Below are 14,505 nucleotides of genomic sequence, written 5' to 3' on the forward strand. Positions count from 1 at the left end.
ATGGAGGCGAAAATCTGGACATTCTGCAAAACTCAGTACAGTTGAGAAGTATGGACTCAGTGTGTGTTGTATATGAAAAGAAAGCACCCCAAGTTTAACATATCTGCTTGCTCATCTCTAACTGTGCCAATGAGATCACTGCTGTATCCACCTTGGAAGATGCTAGCTTCTGTGCAGTCACTGAGACCTGGTTCACAGCAGCAGAGAGCACCCTGGCTGTGCAAGGCTACAGTGCCTTCCTCACATTCAGACTCAAAAAGAGCATTAAAGAACCAAAGGAGGAGGTGTATCCATCTTCATTAAAGCCAAATACAGCAGGAGACTAGTTAAACAGCGACTCTCTTGTACTACTCCAGTACATCAAGACTGTCTTTGGCTTCTTGAGAGTTAGATTTTATATGCAAAGATTTTTTTTCCTTTTATTATACAGCCTATTTCTATTAGGGTTTCACCACAGGAGTTTAAATTTTGAATTTGGTGTTGCATTTATTTCTCAGGAACACAGCTGCATCTATACAGCTGCCTTCATATGCATGGAATTTGACAGTATTCTGTAGTGTGGAAATTTGATACAGGCCTAGTAGATGGACCTCATCCTTAACCTCATGCCCTGTTCCCAGACAACAACTCTACTGACGTGGGCACAGTAGATCACTTAACACTAGCTTGTATGTGGCAATTTATTTCTTTAAAATTCCCTGTAATCACACCTGAGGGTATGTTGAGAGACTTCCCTGACTTTTAAGGGCTATTTGCCTAGGGGCTGCAGAGCCTATAGTCAAGCAGCACTAGCGGAGCTAAAACAAGCCACTGCCATCAGTGCAAGGGGAGGGAGTTTAGTCCTAGGGGAACCACATTGATTGCCTATGCCATCTATTTACGGAAAGAATGAGCTGCCGAACTCTTAGCTTGGATACAGACTGTCTGGTTTTCAGTCCCAACAGAATCCATCAAAAAGATGATGTGACATTGGACAACAGCCACTGGAAAGGAGTAAAGGGGTTAATCTGGACGGCAGGGCTCAGATCTGACTTCTCAGCAGAAGTGATCTGGATAGACATGTCCAGTGAATATGCTGTTGTCGTTGAATTTGTTTTTACCTGCAACAGCTTTTAATACAACAATCATCCGACTTTGCGCTCTACCTCGGAAGCATTGTGGCAGTACTTCACCTATATTTCTGTGCCTGTAAGTGTACATGTATTACATGTACATTTCACACAGCTGTTCTGCTGCATTAATACAGCTTGTATTTCTGATAGGATGGAAGCTGCAGTGAAGAGAAAGCAACCATCTGGTGCCCAGCAGAGGAAAGCGAAGCGTACACGAAAAGAGATTGCTCAGCTTTCTGCAAGTTTGGCCTCCTTCCTGACTCGGTAAGCACATGTATTTACACATACTAGGGCTTTATTACAGAAAAACCTGCAAATGTAAAAATGTACAGTGTACTGTTCTGGGGTACTTATTTGTATTTACTTACTATTTGTTGATTTCTGATGTTGTAGAGGACAAAGCTCTGACCACTGAAGAATTAACTCATGCTGATGGTCTTCACTATTGCCAGGTGGCACTTATAATGTGTGATTGATTTTTAAGTGTGTGCATCTTTTGAGGGTCTGTATGTCCATGCACCCTAAGATGTATTAATAAGCTAATCTAGGCTTACTTTATCTGCCTTACAGTCATTATGTGCTGGTATAAAGGCTGTAGCTCTGCTGTGCCCAAAAATTGCTTTAGAATGTAATTTTACATGTTAGCCTTGTCTTGGAAATGGTGTTGAGCAAAGAGTACTTTTCAGAAATGAGATTTTTTTTTGTGTATTGTAGGACATTAAGAGTATATGCCTGCAAACATGTACAATGTGTAGTCTTTTGCTTGCATAATTAGCTTTTGTATTGCTTTTTAGAGTACACCTTCAAGTTGTGCATCAGTGACATACTTTACAAATGCTGCCTACTTCTGTTGCTTGATCTACAAAAGCAGCCATCCATAAACAGGTACTTTTTCTTGTGTACTGATTACGATACAATGCATCAGATTACATTATAATTCAGTCGTGCTTAATTGCATAATAACATGATTTATTTTTGCAGTTCCAACAATGGATCTACTTCTGTTGCACTAGAAAATTTTTCAGAAAGAACAATGACAGTTTGGTAAGTCTTTTACACAAATTTTATCAATTGCTGGTGATACACTATACAAAGCAGTACTGTGTGAACGCATTTCATGCTTGTGCTTCATGTGTGCATTTCTTTGTTTTTGCTGTAGGCACGTTGATAGCAAAGGTGAACAAATCACTGTGGTTCCTCAAAGTGATGAGCCTATTGAACCAGCGGCAGCAAGCTTCCCTTCTGTGGAAAGAGGCATACAAGAAGCAATTACCAGTGAAGATCCAATTAGTTTATCTTCCAGCAGTTTGGATGCTCACCCATTGGATACTGTGAATCTGGGGAAGAATGATGAAAGAGATCTGCTGCCGTGTGATACAGATAAAAGGCTTTATCATTGCATGAGTGATGCTCTGCAGAAGGATGATGGAGATATGGGGCTATATACTTGCACAGTCCTCAATGACATGGATAAGAAGACAATCTTAACGCTACAGTGGTAGCCTCCTAGGGATTTTACATTCCCTAAACGACCTGCGGATTATACTGGAAGGAGGCATTTTCTCAGGTGTAATCCACAGCTGCTTCATGACTTTAAATTTACACGGTAATCAAAGAAATTAGATGGAGTTTTCTGTGGCCCATGCTTTGTCTTTAATAGTTCAAAGGACACTGTTTTGGTCTCCACAACAATGATGACTAGTCGAATGCAAAAAAGACCTTGGAGCGGCACAGTAACTCTAAAGAGCATGGCAATGCAGTTGCAAGGTCAGAGGCATTTTTAGAAGTGTGTTGTTGCAGGATGAAAACAGCACTGCACTCCATTTCACAGATGGATAAAAGACTGCAAGAATGCACATTACATGCCTTAAAACATATAGTGAGAATAATCACCTTGTGTTTAAGAGAAAATTTGCCATTACGAGGACGACTGACCGACAGTGGGACCTTCAAATCTCTGCTGCAATATACTGCTGAACTGGACCCTTTGTTTGCAGAACACCTGCAAAAGGCACCTAGAAATGCTCTCTATATTTCAGCACAGATTCAAAATGAATTGATTCAGCTCATTTCCCTGCAGAGTCAACGAAATATTCTTAACAGGGTGAAGGACGCACATTACTTTAGTTTAATTGCAGATGGCACTACAGACATTTCCCGGAAGGAGCAGATTACGCTAACTCTAAGATATGTTCACCGCACTCACAGGAAGGTAGAAATTCGAGAAGACTTCTTTGAGTTCGTAAAGGCTATGAACACCACTGGAAAAACATTGGCAGATCTTTTCTTGCAGCGACTGACAGTATGGGGTCTGGATAAAGGATGTATGCGTGGACAGGGTTATGACCAAGGTAGTAACATGAGTGGCCATTTCAGTGGAGTTCGGGCAAGAATTTGGGCATTCTTTCCAAAAGTGCTATACTTGGCATGAAAAGCACACAACCTAAACACTGCTATTGTACATTCCTGTACAATGCATGAAATGGCAAATACACTTGACACATGTAGAAGTGTAATTGCCACTTTAAATTCATCTGCAAAACATCATAATGTATATTTGTGTCAGCTGAAGGAACTTGCAAGTTTGCCATCAGAGAACAATGATGTGTCTGGGTACTTCTCTATGTGCACCAGGGGCAACAAAGGTGGATGAGTCAAGCCGATTGCCTGCATGCCTTTAAGCTGAAGTATGTTGTTATTGCCAGTTGTTTGGAAAACATGGCAGAATTTGACAAAGGTACCCATATTCTATTTCCAAATTTGATTTCATTGTTGAGTTGGTAATAATGGAATCTATACTGGGCATTGTTAAGCCTCTTCATCTTTATCTTCAACATGAACAGATTGATCTGATACAGGCATCAGAAGAAAGTTCAGTTATCGTAGAAACTCTTAAAAATATTAGAGGCAATGCTGACAGCAAATTCAAAGTGCTCTATGAAGAGGTAAAGGAACTTGCAAGTCAAGTCTTTACCGAAGAAAGTGTACCTAGGATATGTGGCAGACAAACAAAAAGGAGCAACATCACTGCTTCTAATCCAGAAGAATACTACAGACGAAACACATTCATACCATTCTTGCACCATGTGATCACTGAACTGACTGAACAGCTTATTGAATGCCGCCCACGTTTCCTGGCACAATATTTGGCACCCAAGTCGCTGTACATGCTTCAGGATGATGCCAAAGTTATTGAACTGTATGAGGCTTACAAGACCGACTTGTCCTCTCTACATAACCTAAGAGAGGAACTGGTAAGATGGTCCACAAAGTGGAACATGGTACCAGAGAACCAACTCCCTACCACAATTATTGATACACTGCAGCACTTAAAACCAGAGTTCTATCCAGATATCAACACTGCATTAAGTATTCTGGCAACAATGCCAGCCAGTGTTGCATCTGCAGAAAGGACATTTAGTGCCTTGAGGAGGATAAAGACCTGGCTCCGAAATTGCATGCGTGAACACCGTTTAACAGGATTAGCACACATGCATATACATGACGACACAGATACTGAGCAAGTCCTAAGAGATTTCAATCTGTGCAATGATGGGCACATAAACTTATTTCCACCATAATAGTGCATGACACTGAGATGCACAAGTGTTTTTTGCTTGTGTGTGTAGCGGAGAGATTTTCTGGCTCTTGTGTTTCCCTGCTGCTTGCAAATGTTTTAGGTTTTTCACCATGTTAGTTAACCAAGAGCAGAGCATCAATCAAGCGGCTTAAACCAGTACTTGCATAACAGGTTTCTGAAACTTTTTCGCCCCAGACTGATTTTCAACTACACTTAGATACTTTCTACTTTTTTTTTTAAACCTGTACTGCAGACTCCATACATTACTAAAAAGCTTTACAATTTTCTGTTCCACTATATAGAAACATGCCTGACTACTGTATGTCGAAGTAGCTATTTTTTTGCAGTTTTTTTATGTTAATAAGCAGAGCATCACAGACTAAACTACTGTCTGCATTCCTAGTTATAAAACCATTAAAAAATTATTATGAGTAGGCATTTTTTTTCTTATTTCGATGTTGCCATGTGGTGCTTACTGGCACTTGGAACTATTTGATAATGCCTTGGTATTTCTATTTAACTGGTATACGTGCGTGTGCCTTGGTATTTCTATTTAACTGGTATAAGTATGTGTGTGTGTTTGGGTGTGTGTGTGGGGTACACCTTCACTGGAATGAAGTCTGCAAAATTTTAAATGAGAAGGTATTTTGTTTTCTGACCCATGAAGATATGAAAGCTGCTTCATCATGCAAGCAATTACCATCCTGGCATACAGCTGACTATGACCATTCAGGGAGCAGCATTGTGAAAGGGGCGTGGCCTGGTCAGCAGTTTAAGGAAGTGCACGGACAGCAATGTGTAGATGTGGGTGTGGCTTGTTGGGGGCAGCAGTCTAGGAGCTGTGAGTACAAATCTGAAAATCCTGTCTACACCCCTGCAAAGGAGGCACTGCATTTAATGATGAGAATGATAAAGGAAGAATTTAGAGGAAGGATGACTTATTTGGCTCTTGAACATATTCCCCTTTGGTAGGTATAACTAGGCAAGACAGGATTTCCCGACTATGATAGAAACATGATAAAGGACAGAGCTGTTCACATAAGTACTCGGGTCTCTAGGAGTCTCTGTCTGAAGAAGAGTACCATTTATAACATGGGAATGTTTCAAATCAAGGCAGTTAGTTTCGGTGAATGTAAAATATTTGAATGCTGTTTGTCAAAACCAACTTTGCAGATCTTGTGACCTTGGTGTTGGTATACACAAGTTCATGGGGTTGGGGGCATCCACCCATATGGTGGTGCAGAGAGGGCTTGCCCCACCTGCAAAAAAAAATCTTGATCTATGTTCACTGAAGGTAGTTTCAGTGAGAAGTTTTCAATTTGTAGTCTCAAACTACCTTCACCAAGCTGACATGATTCCTATACATATGAGGTGGGACCAGCTTTCTTACAGACTCAACTGAACTGCATTTTATGGAAGACTTGGCTGAAACCACATGCTTAAGTGTCTGAAATAATTCCACAAGGATACATTTTCCATAAATGCATTCAATACAGGAGCAGAAGTTACAGACATTATTAAAGCAACTCTCTCCTGTGCCTTATGATATCCAAATTCCAATATCCACTACATTCGACTTACAGGTAGTCTAATCAAAATTAACACAGCTAAACATGTAAACATTGGATGAATTTACCTCCCACCTTGCTCCTGTAAGGAAACCACAGAACATGCTCTGGATCCTGTTGGGCAACATAAGTGCAGACTGGCACGTAGCATGCAGCAAACACATCCACTCATAAATATTTGCATGTCTTTGGGATGTGGAAAGAAATCACAGCATCCAGTAAAACCCATATGAACACAAGGGAGAAAATGCAGACTCCAAAAGAAGGCAACTCAGATAAAAATCAAACTGCAGAACCAATTGCTATGTCAAAAAAAAAAAAAAAAAAAAACAATAACTGCTACAGGAATTCTGTTCTGCTACAAGCATCCCCAATGTTTTACATGAATTCTTAATTCCAGTCACTGGTTTTGTATATATGAGTCAATTTGTGCTACTAGCGGAGTTTTAAGTAGACTTCCTTGACCACATCATCATATGTGCAGCACCATTTTCTCTTAAACAAATGCTCTTCCAGATGCACTACAATCGACTCTCTTCACAGCAGATTTGTTTTACAGCTACAACACAACTTACTGAGTTTACTCACCTTACTTTTCATCATGATTTTCACTTCACCAGACTTCACCATGAAGAATGACTCGGCTTTGTCACCCTAAGTGGTATTTAAAAAAAGAAGTAATGTCAGCATTTTATGTTGATCAGCAGCAGTATAAAAAATATTTTTGATATGCTGTGGCATACTCTACTAGTGATAAAGGATACAGTGACGTCAAAGAAACATAATTCAACACTGCTGCTAAGTCAATACTAAAAAATGTCAGAGTGGACAGTACCTTTGTACATTTTATGTATGTATAACACAGTCTAATAAAGGATATATATTGGCCTGCTTGTTAAGGTTGCAACAAACAATTCCATCAGTCCTTTTCAGCAAGGGTAGAATGTCAGTTTGCAGGTCAATGAATACAGTGTGCTAAAGAAATGAAAGTTATGTACTTGCTGCAATGACTGATCTGTAAGAAGGGACTCCATCTGTAACCAAAAGGAATGATGTCACAACCATTAGGATGACTTGACAGGTAAACCATTACCTGGTTGCCAAGAACACCATTATCTAGCAGGGAGAAGAGGAAATTCAACAGCAAATACATCAACGGTAAGAAAACAAGGAAGGATATGTTACAGAAGATAAACCTTCCTCTTATGGATATACTGCTACGGTAAGAACATAACTTACATCTGACAAGTCCATCTTCTGTAACCAAAAGGAAAGAACTAATCCTCCAAGGTGGCCACCAGCAAGGTAACATATCTGGACATGGAAATAATGTCCACTCTACACTGCCACAGAAGACTAGCTTACTCCAAGGTAATCTGTGTAGCAGGACAAATGGCATCATGATGGACACAGTGGTAAAAGGCTGCAGAAGTAGCTTCAGCTTTAGTATAATGAACCCTAGGTGTTACAGATAAGGACTTGCAATGATTAATATGTCAAAGTTCTGCAAAACTATGTAGCTGTCTGGAAAATGTTAGCTTACAGACCTTCCTAGCCAGTTTGGATTCTCAAATGAAACAAATATTTGTGAATCTTTGCAAACATATGGTCCTGTCCACACACAATTTAAGCTGTGGAAAGTCATACAAAGGAGACATTTCATTCTGTTACAACACTAAGGAAACATGCAAGCTAGTAGAATTATTTAAATCAGACTCCATAACCACTTCTAGCAAAAACGTAGTAATGGTTCTAATGCCATGCTATCACTGTGACACACTAAATGCCGATGTTCAAGGGAAAGAGCCAACAAATCAGAAATTTTAATACGTGTAACAGCCGCTAAAAACAGGTTCTTCCAGGGCAGGTACTTGATTCTTCAAAGGCAGCCAGTTCAAAAGGAGGAAGGGTCAATACTAATAGTATAAAATAAATTCCACAACATGGAACAAGATCTCAGATAGGAGGCCCAAGATTAAATGAGCTATGTAAAAAAAGTCTTACAGATGCCAAAAAAAAATTAATTCCTAGATGGAAATCAGATATTGCAGCCAAAAGAACCTTAATGAAAGAGCAAATGAGGCTGCTAAAAAATATTCTGCACAAATATGACAAGGGTCTTGGAGTGAAAAAGTTGTAAGCCCTTTCCAAATGATCAAACAGAAAAAAACAGTTCCCTTATCTCATTAGTCTTCTGATTGGAAAGCTGACAAAAAAAGGAAATTATGGCAATCACAATCACTATGTCTGAAAAGGAGGGGTTGCTAGCTATTGAATGAACAAGAAATGTCATCCTATCCAACTTTACAGAATTAAGTTCTGGTTGAAAGTTGCCCAAAATACAGCAGTGTCCTGAAAGGTCACAAGCAAAGGACCATATTTCTGGCAGGGAGAACTATACTGTCTTGATAAGTCAGGCTTTCTGGAAGAAGTGATAAGGACTGTGCCCCTACTTGCCTTTTGATGTAGCAGACAGTCACACCTGACCCACCAAAAATCAGTCATCCAACCTCAACAACCTAAAGAATTCAGTGGGTGCAATTTAAGGAAAACAGTGCCTAATTTCAGTAATCCAGTCCACAAAAACCAGTTCAGCATCCTCATACTAAAAAACTCTTTAGTCGTGCAGACAGGATGGTCTGCTTAGTCTGCCAGCCAGCTGAAAGAGTACAGCTGGACAATTACATGTAGTGAGTGCAGATCTCTTCTTACTCAAATCCGCCTTTTTCAGAGAGATTTCTGTTTGGTACAGAGCAGTGCCTGTACAAAGCAAATTTGTCCTCCTAAAAGCATATCAGACTTCATCTACATTCCAACTTTTGCTTAAGCCATCCATTAATTAATGGTCAAACCAACCATGGCTGGTATTTAATGACCATTCCACTGCACACACCAGGTGGGGTAACCAGATCCAAAGCATCAATGACAGCATTATTATAAGCTATTACCAAAGCAGCTATATCATCTGCACTGGTCCCTTCAAAATGTTGATCAAGTACTGCACAAAACTTCCAGGTTTGTAGACCAAAAGTCCCTACACCTGACAAAGTCCATCTCCAGGAAGCGAGACTGAGGGACACAAATGGAAATGAGTGAGGTGATGGTGTAACCAAGAGCTAGAGTTTGACAATAAATCCTTTGTTTCACACCTTAGCTGGAAGACTACACCTAAACAGTGTCGACATCTATGGGCTGCAGAGAATACAACCCCCAGCAAATACAAACCTTGTCATGTAACCAAGTAGCTCAGTACGTAATTTACAGGTCTCACCTTCAACACAAGCATTTAAACACTGACAGAAGTCTTGAATTAGGTCAACAAGCAGATTTATTTATGTCACCTTTTTTGTTAACCTAGTAAATGAAATGGTCCTAAAACCTGGACCATTTTCAGTCATGATCTGAGCCAAACAGAAATAAATACACACCAATATGTACAAGAATAAGAACAAATGATACAAATACAGTGAACTAGGCACATACATAACTATGAGCTTAACATTTCATTTACCCTAAACAGGTACTAAACTGACTAAATGTTTTTAACAATAAAATTGTATTCACTAAGAAACAGAGTAAAAAGAAAAATAATGATGGCGATGGTAATTATTCTATAATGTACCCCTTAATAAAACAAATTATATCAGTGGTCACAGGATAAGTTTCTGAGTTGCATCCAAAAGGTAAAGACACTACTACTCCTCTAAGGGTATATACAGCAGATATAAAAAGTTTACACACCCCTGTTAAAATGCCAGGTTTTTGTGATATAAAAAAATGAGACCACAATAAATAATTTCAAAACTTTTCCCACCTTTAATGCGACCTGTAACCTGTACAGTTCAATTGAAAAACAAATCTGTTAGGGGAAAAATATAAAAAACATACAATATGCTGGTTGCATAAGTGTGCACACCCTTAAACTAATACTTGTTGTGTGTGCACACTCTTAAACTAATACTTTGTTGAAGCACCTTTTGATTTAATTACGGCATTTGGTCTTCTTGGGTACACACCTACCATCAATTAGAGAGACTCTGATTAACCCCAAATAAAGTTCAGCTGTCCTAGTACAATTTTCCTGACATTTACTCAGCTGCCTGCTACAGCAAAAGCCATGGTTCACACAGAGCTTACAAAGCATCAAAGGGATCTCACTGTTGAAAGATCAGTCAGGACAAGGGTACAAAAAAATTTTCACAGCATTGGATGTACCATGGAACACAGTGAAGCCAGTCATCAAAAAGTGGAGAAAATATGGGACAACAGTAATGGTGGAAAGAACTGGACGTCCCTCAAAAATTGATGAAAAGACAAGACGAAAACTGGTCAGGGAGGCTGCCAAGAGACCTACAGCAACACTGAAGGAGCTGCAGGAATTTCTGGCAGGTACTGGTTGTGTACTACATGTGACAACAATCTCTCGTATTCTCCATATGTCTGGACTAAGTCAAAGTAAACTTTGTCATTCAGAAATCACACAAGTGCAAAAACTGAACGAAATTCCGTGTCTCCAGACTCAATGTGCAGACATATACATAAGACTTTGACTAGTTTCAGACATTTACACATACAACACTTATTACATTATATTATTGTGATATAGATTATATATCATTATTATTAATATATTATAAGGCTTAAAAACCTCAGCTTTGGCCGGCTAAGGACTTGCTGTATTCAACTGGACGTATAAGAGAATTTAAGTACCTTTATCTGCTCTTTTTTTTCCAAAAAAATACAGTATTTAAATTGATTTTAACTGTGTGGAAGGAATATTAACTGAACTGGAAGTTAGTCAGTGTTTGCTGAACTTTGTTATTTGCTAGTAATTACAGTTGTGGGGGTAGTCACATTCTTTCATTTCCTGTCCTTGCCTATTTAAGTGGTACAGTGTGAAATATTTTCTGCTTAAAAACCTCAGCTTTGGCCGACTTGTTGTATTCAACTGGACGTATAAGAGAATTTAAGTACCTTTATCTGCTCTTTTTTTTCAAAAAAATACAGTATTTAAATTGATTTTAACTGTGTGGAAGGAATATTAACTGAACTGGAAGTTAGTCAGTGTTTGCTGAACTTTGTTATTTGCTAGTAATTACAGGTGTGGGGGTAGTCACATTCTTTGATTTCCTGTCCTTGCCTATTTAAGTGGTACAGTGTGAAATATTTTCTGCTTAAAAACCTCAGCTTTGGCCGGCTAAGGACTTGCTGTATTCAACTGGATGTATAAGAGAATTTAAGTACCTTTATCTGCTCTTTATTTTCCAAAAAATATAGTATTTAAATTGATTTTAACTGTGTGGAAGGAATATTAACTGAACTGGAAGTTAGTCAGTGTTTGCTGAACTTTGTTATTTGCTAGTAATTACAGGTGTGGGGTAGTCACATTCTTTGATTTCCTGTCCTTGCCTATTTAAGTGGTACAGTGTGAAATATTTTCTGCTTAAAAACCTCAGCTTTGGCCGGCTAAGGACTTGCTGTATTCAACTGGATGTATAAGAGAATTTAAGTACCTTTATCTGCTCTTTTTTTTCAAAAAATACAGTATTTAAATTGATTTTAACTGTGTGGAAGGAATATTAACTGAACTGGAAGTTAGTCAGTGTTTGCTGAACTTTGTTATTTGCTAGTAATTACAGGTGTGGGGGTAGTCACATTCTTTGATTTCCTGTCCTTGCCTATTTAAGTGGTACAGTGTGAAATATTTTCTGCTTAAAAACCTCAGCTTTGGCCGGCTAAGGACTTGCTGTATTCAACTGGATGTATAAGAGAATTTAAGTACCTTTATCTGCTCTTTTTTCCCCCAAAAAAATACAGTATTTAAATTGATTTTAACTGTGTGGAAGGAATATTAACTGAACTGGAAGTTTTGACTCTGCTCTTCAGTTAGTCCCACCCACCCTCCCTGTTTTTGTTTTGGTGTTATCTTGTGTTAATCTTAGTGGCCTTGCAACTGCCCGCCCCTCTTGTAAAGTTGTGTTTGGATACTCCTTCTGGGCCCATCTCATTTGTTCACTCAACTGAGTGCAGTGAGATCATATTCTGATTTCAGGCACTCCTACTGTGTACAAAGAGAGCATCTGGGAAACAGAAAAAAAAATTTAAGCTTGTTTCCTGCCTTTCCTGTTAAGTGGTATAGACTATTTGTAGGCTTCTGAGCCCCCAAGCCCTTCTGTGTTGGAGGGAAGCCTTCTAGCTTAGTTTTTTTCTTATAACTAGCCAGTTTTCTAGTTTCAGCACTCAAATCTGTTTCTTTGATCTCAGCACTTATTCAGAAAAAAAAAAAAAAAAAAAATTTCATCTGCTTTTACTGTACTTGTGTTTCTACCTACTTTTTTACTTTTGCATCATCTTAAAAGTACTCAATTGTATTTATTACTGCTTGGTGTAACTCATTCTAAGCCTTTTGGTTTAAACACATGGGCTTCGGACCAGTTGTTTTGCACTGAGAGGGTTTGTGGTCTGCACTGCAGTGGCAGAACAGGTAGCTTACATCCTTCTAGGTTGGGAACTGCTGATTGAGGGCTCAGTGTCTGTTATTCTAAAAGTGTATTAATTCTGGTTTAAGCACTTGGGCTTTCAGGCCAGTTATTTTACATTAAGAGGGTTCGTGGTCTGCACTCTTGTGGGAGGAGAGGCTGGACTCTGCCCTTCTGAGCTGGGAATTTCTGGTTAAAGGCTTATAGTGCATGCATATCTGAACTGCTTCTTACTGAAGTTGGTGCGCCTTGTTTGCTGTGGCATAGACTGGATTCGGGCCTGCTGGATCTAGCTTTGTTTGTGTAACTTGAGCACTAATCCAGGCATTCTCTAAAGTATTCAATTGTATTTATTACTGCTTGGTAGTAACTTGATTAAAGTGTAGCTATCATTCTAAGTCTTTTGGATTAAGCACTTGGGCTTCAGACCAGTTGTTATACATTAGGAAGGTTTGTGGCATGCACTGTGGTGGCAGGACAGGTAGCTTTCATCCTTCTAAGTTGGGAACTGCTGATTGAGAGCCCAGTGTCTGTTATTCTTAAAGTGTATTAGTTCTGGTTTAAGCACTTGGGCTTCAGGCCAGTTATTTTACATTAAGAAGGTTTGCGGTCTGCACTCTTGTGGGAGAAGAGGCTGGACTCTGCCCTTCTGAGCTGGGAATTTCTGGTTAAAGGTTTATAGTGCCTGAATATTTGAACTGTATCTTACTGAAATTAGTACACCTTGTTTGCTGTAGCATAGACTAGATCCAGGCCTGCTGAATCTAGCTTTGTTTATATGCTTGTTGTTTGTTTGCTTGTTATTTCCATGGAACGCTAATTCCACCTAATACGGCTTCTCAGCTTCTGTGGATCACTAGTGATAACTGCATTGCTTACTGTACTTATTTCCTTGTTTCACTTGAAAGAAAGTTACTGTTTGTTGTTTTTGCATTTAAGTTACCTGTAACACATTGCACTTAAGTTACCTGGCACTTGCTCACTAAAGCAATTATATAAGTCAGCACTAAAAATTAAAAGCACTACACCCTCACTCCCCACTGGCCCTGGTTTTCAATTATTAAGGAATTCCCAATATTATTCTAGCATGTCCAAAGGTGAGTTGTCAATCTCCTCTCCGGTCCAGCTGGTGAATCTGGGAATCTTGAGGCAATGTTACAACTGCCTCATGTACACAGACAACCCTCTCCTCCTCCCAACAAATTCCAACACATGTGAGAGATGCAACCATATAGCCAAACTGGAGGCTAAGCTCTCTCAACTCAGTACTGGCATAAGCAGTCAGGAGGAGAAGGAAACCACACTCACTACAATTCCAGTCTCACATAGGCCTACCACGACAGCAAACCAAACACATAATCACACAAAAACAAAACCGGAGGCTCTAGATAAAGATCTGTCAAGCAGCAGAGACCTCCAAAGCAGACACCCAAGCAACCGCTACCCCAAAACAAAACACGTGCAACACATATCTCACAAAGCCAGTGTGCCAAACAGTCACAGCCCTTAAGACTAAACAACACACCTGATACACTTGTAATAGGTGACTCTATCGTCAGGCACACTGACGTCCCGCTCACCAGGCTGAACAAGGAGAGGGTCACGGTGAGCAGCCTGTTGGGTGCTAGGATCCGCCACATAACACAAGCACTCATGTCACTCCAAGGCAAGTACAAATATGACTCAGTCATTGTCCATGCTGGTGTGAATGACCTGATACGTACCTCCCTGGACTACATGAAAAGAGACATAAAGGAGCTCTCTGA

The 14,505-nt window shown here is 39.5% G+C and overlaps 1 protein-coding gene across 1 annotated transcript in view; it reads right to left on the reverse strand.

The window, feature by feature from the left end:
* Positions 1-14,505, reverse strand: part of PRKAR2A (protein kinase cAMP-dependent type II regulatory subunit alpha) — a 1,557,926-nt gene that overhangs the window by 331,435 nt on the left and 1,211,986 nt on the right. Inside the window, exon 9 of the mRNA XM_044078589.1 lies at positions 6,849-6,914. Coding sequence (XP_043934524.1) covers positions 6,849-6,914 — 66 coding nt within the window. The remainder of the gene's footprint in view (positions 1-6,848; positions 6,915-14,505) is intronic.

The sequence above is a fragment of the Protopterus annectens genome, chromosome 7.part1, assembly GCF_019279795.1.
Source record: "Protopterus annectens isolate FY-2018-M chromosome 7.part1, PAN1.0, whole genome shotgun sequence".
NCBI lineage: Eukaryota > Metazoa > Chordata > Ceratodontiformes > Protopteridae > Protopterus > Protopterus annectens.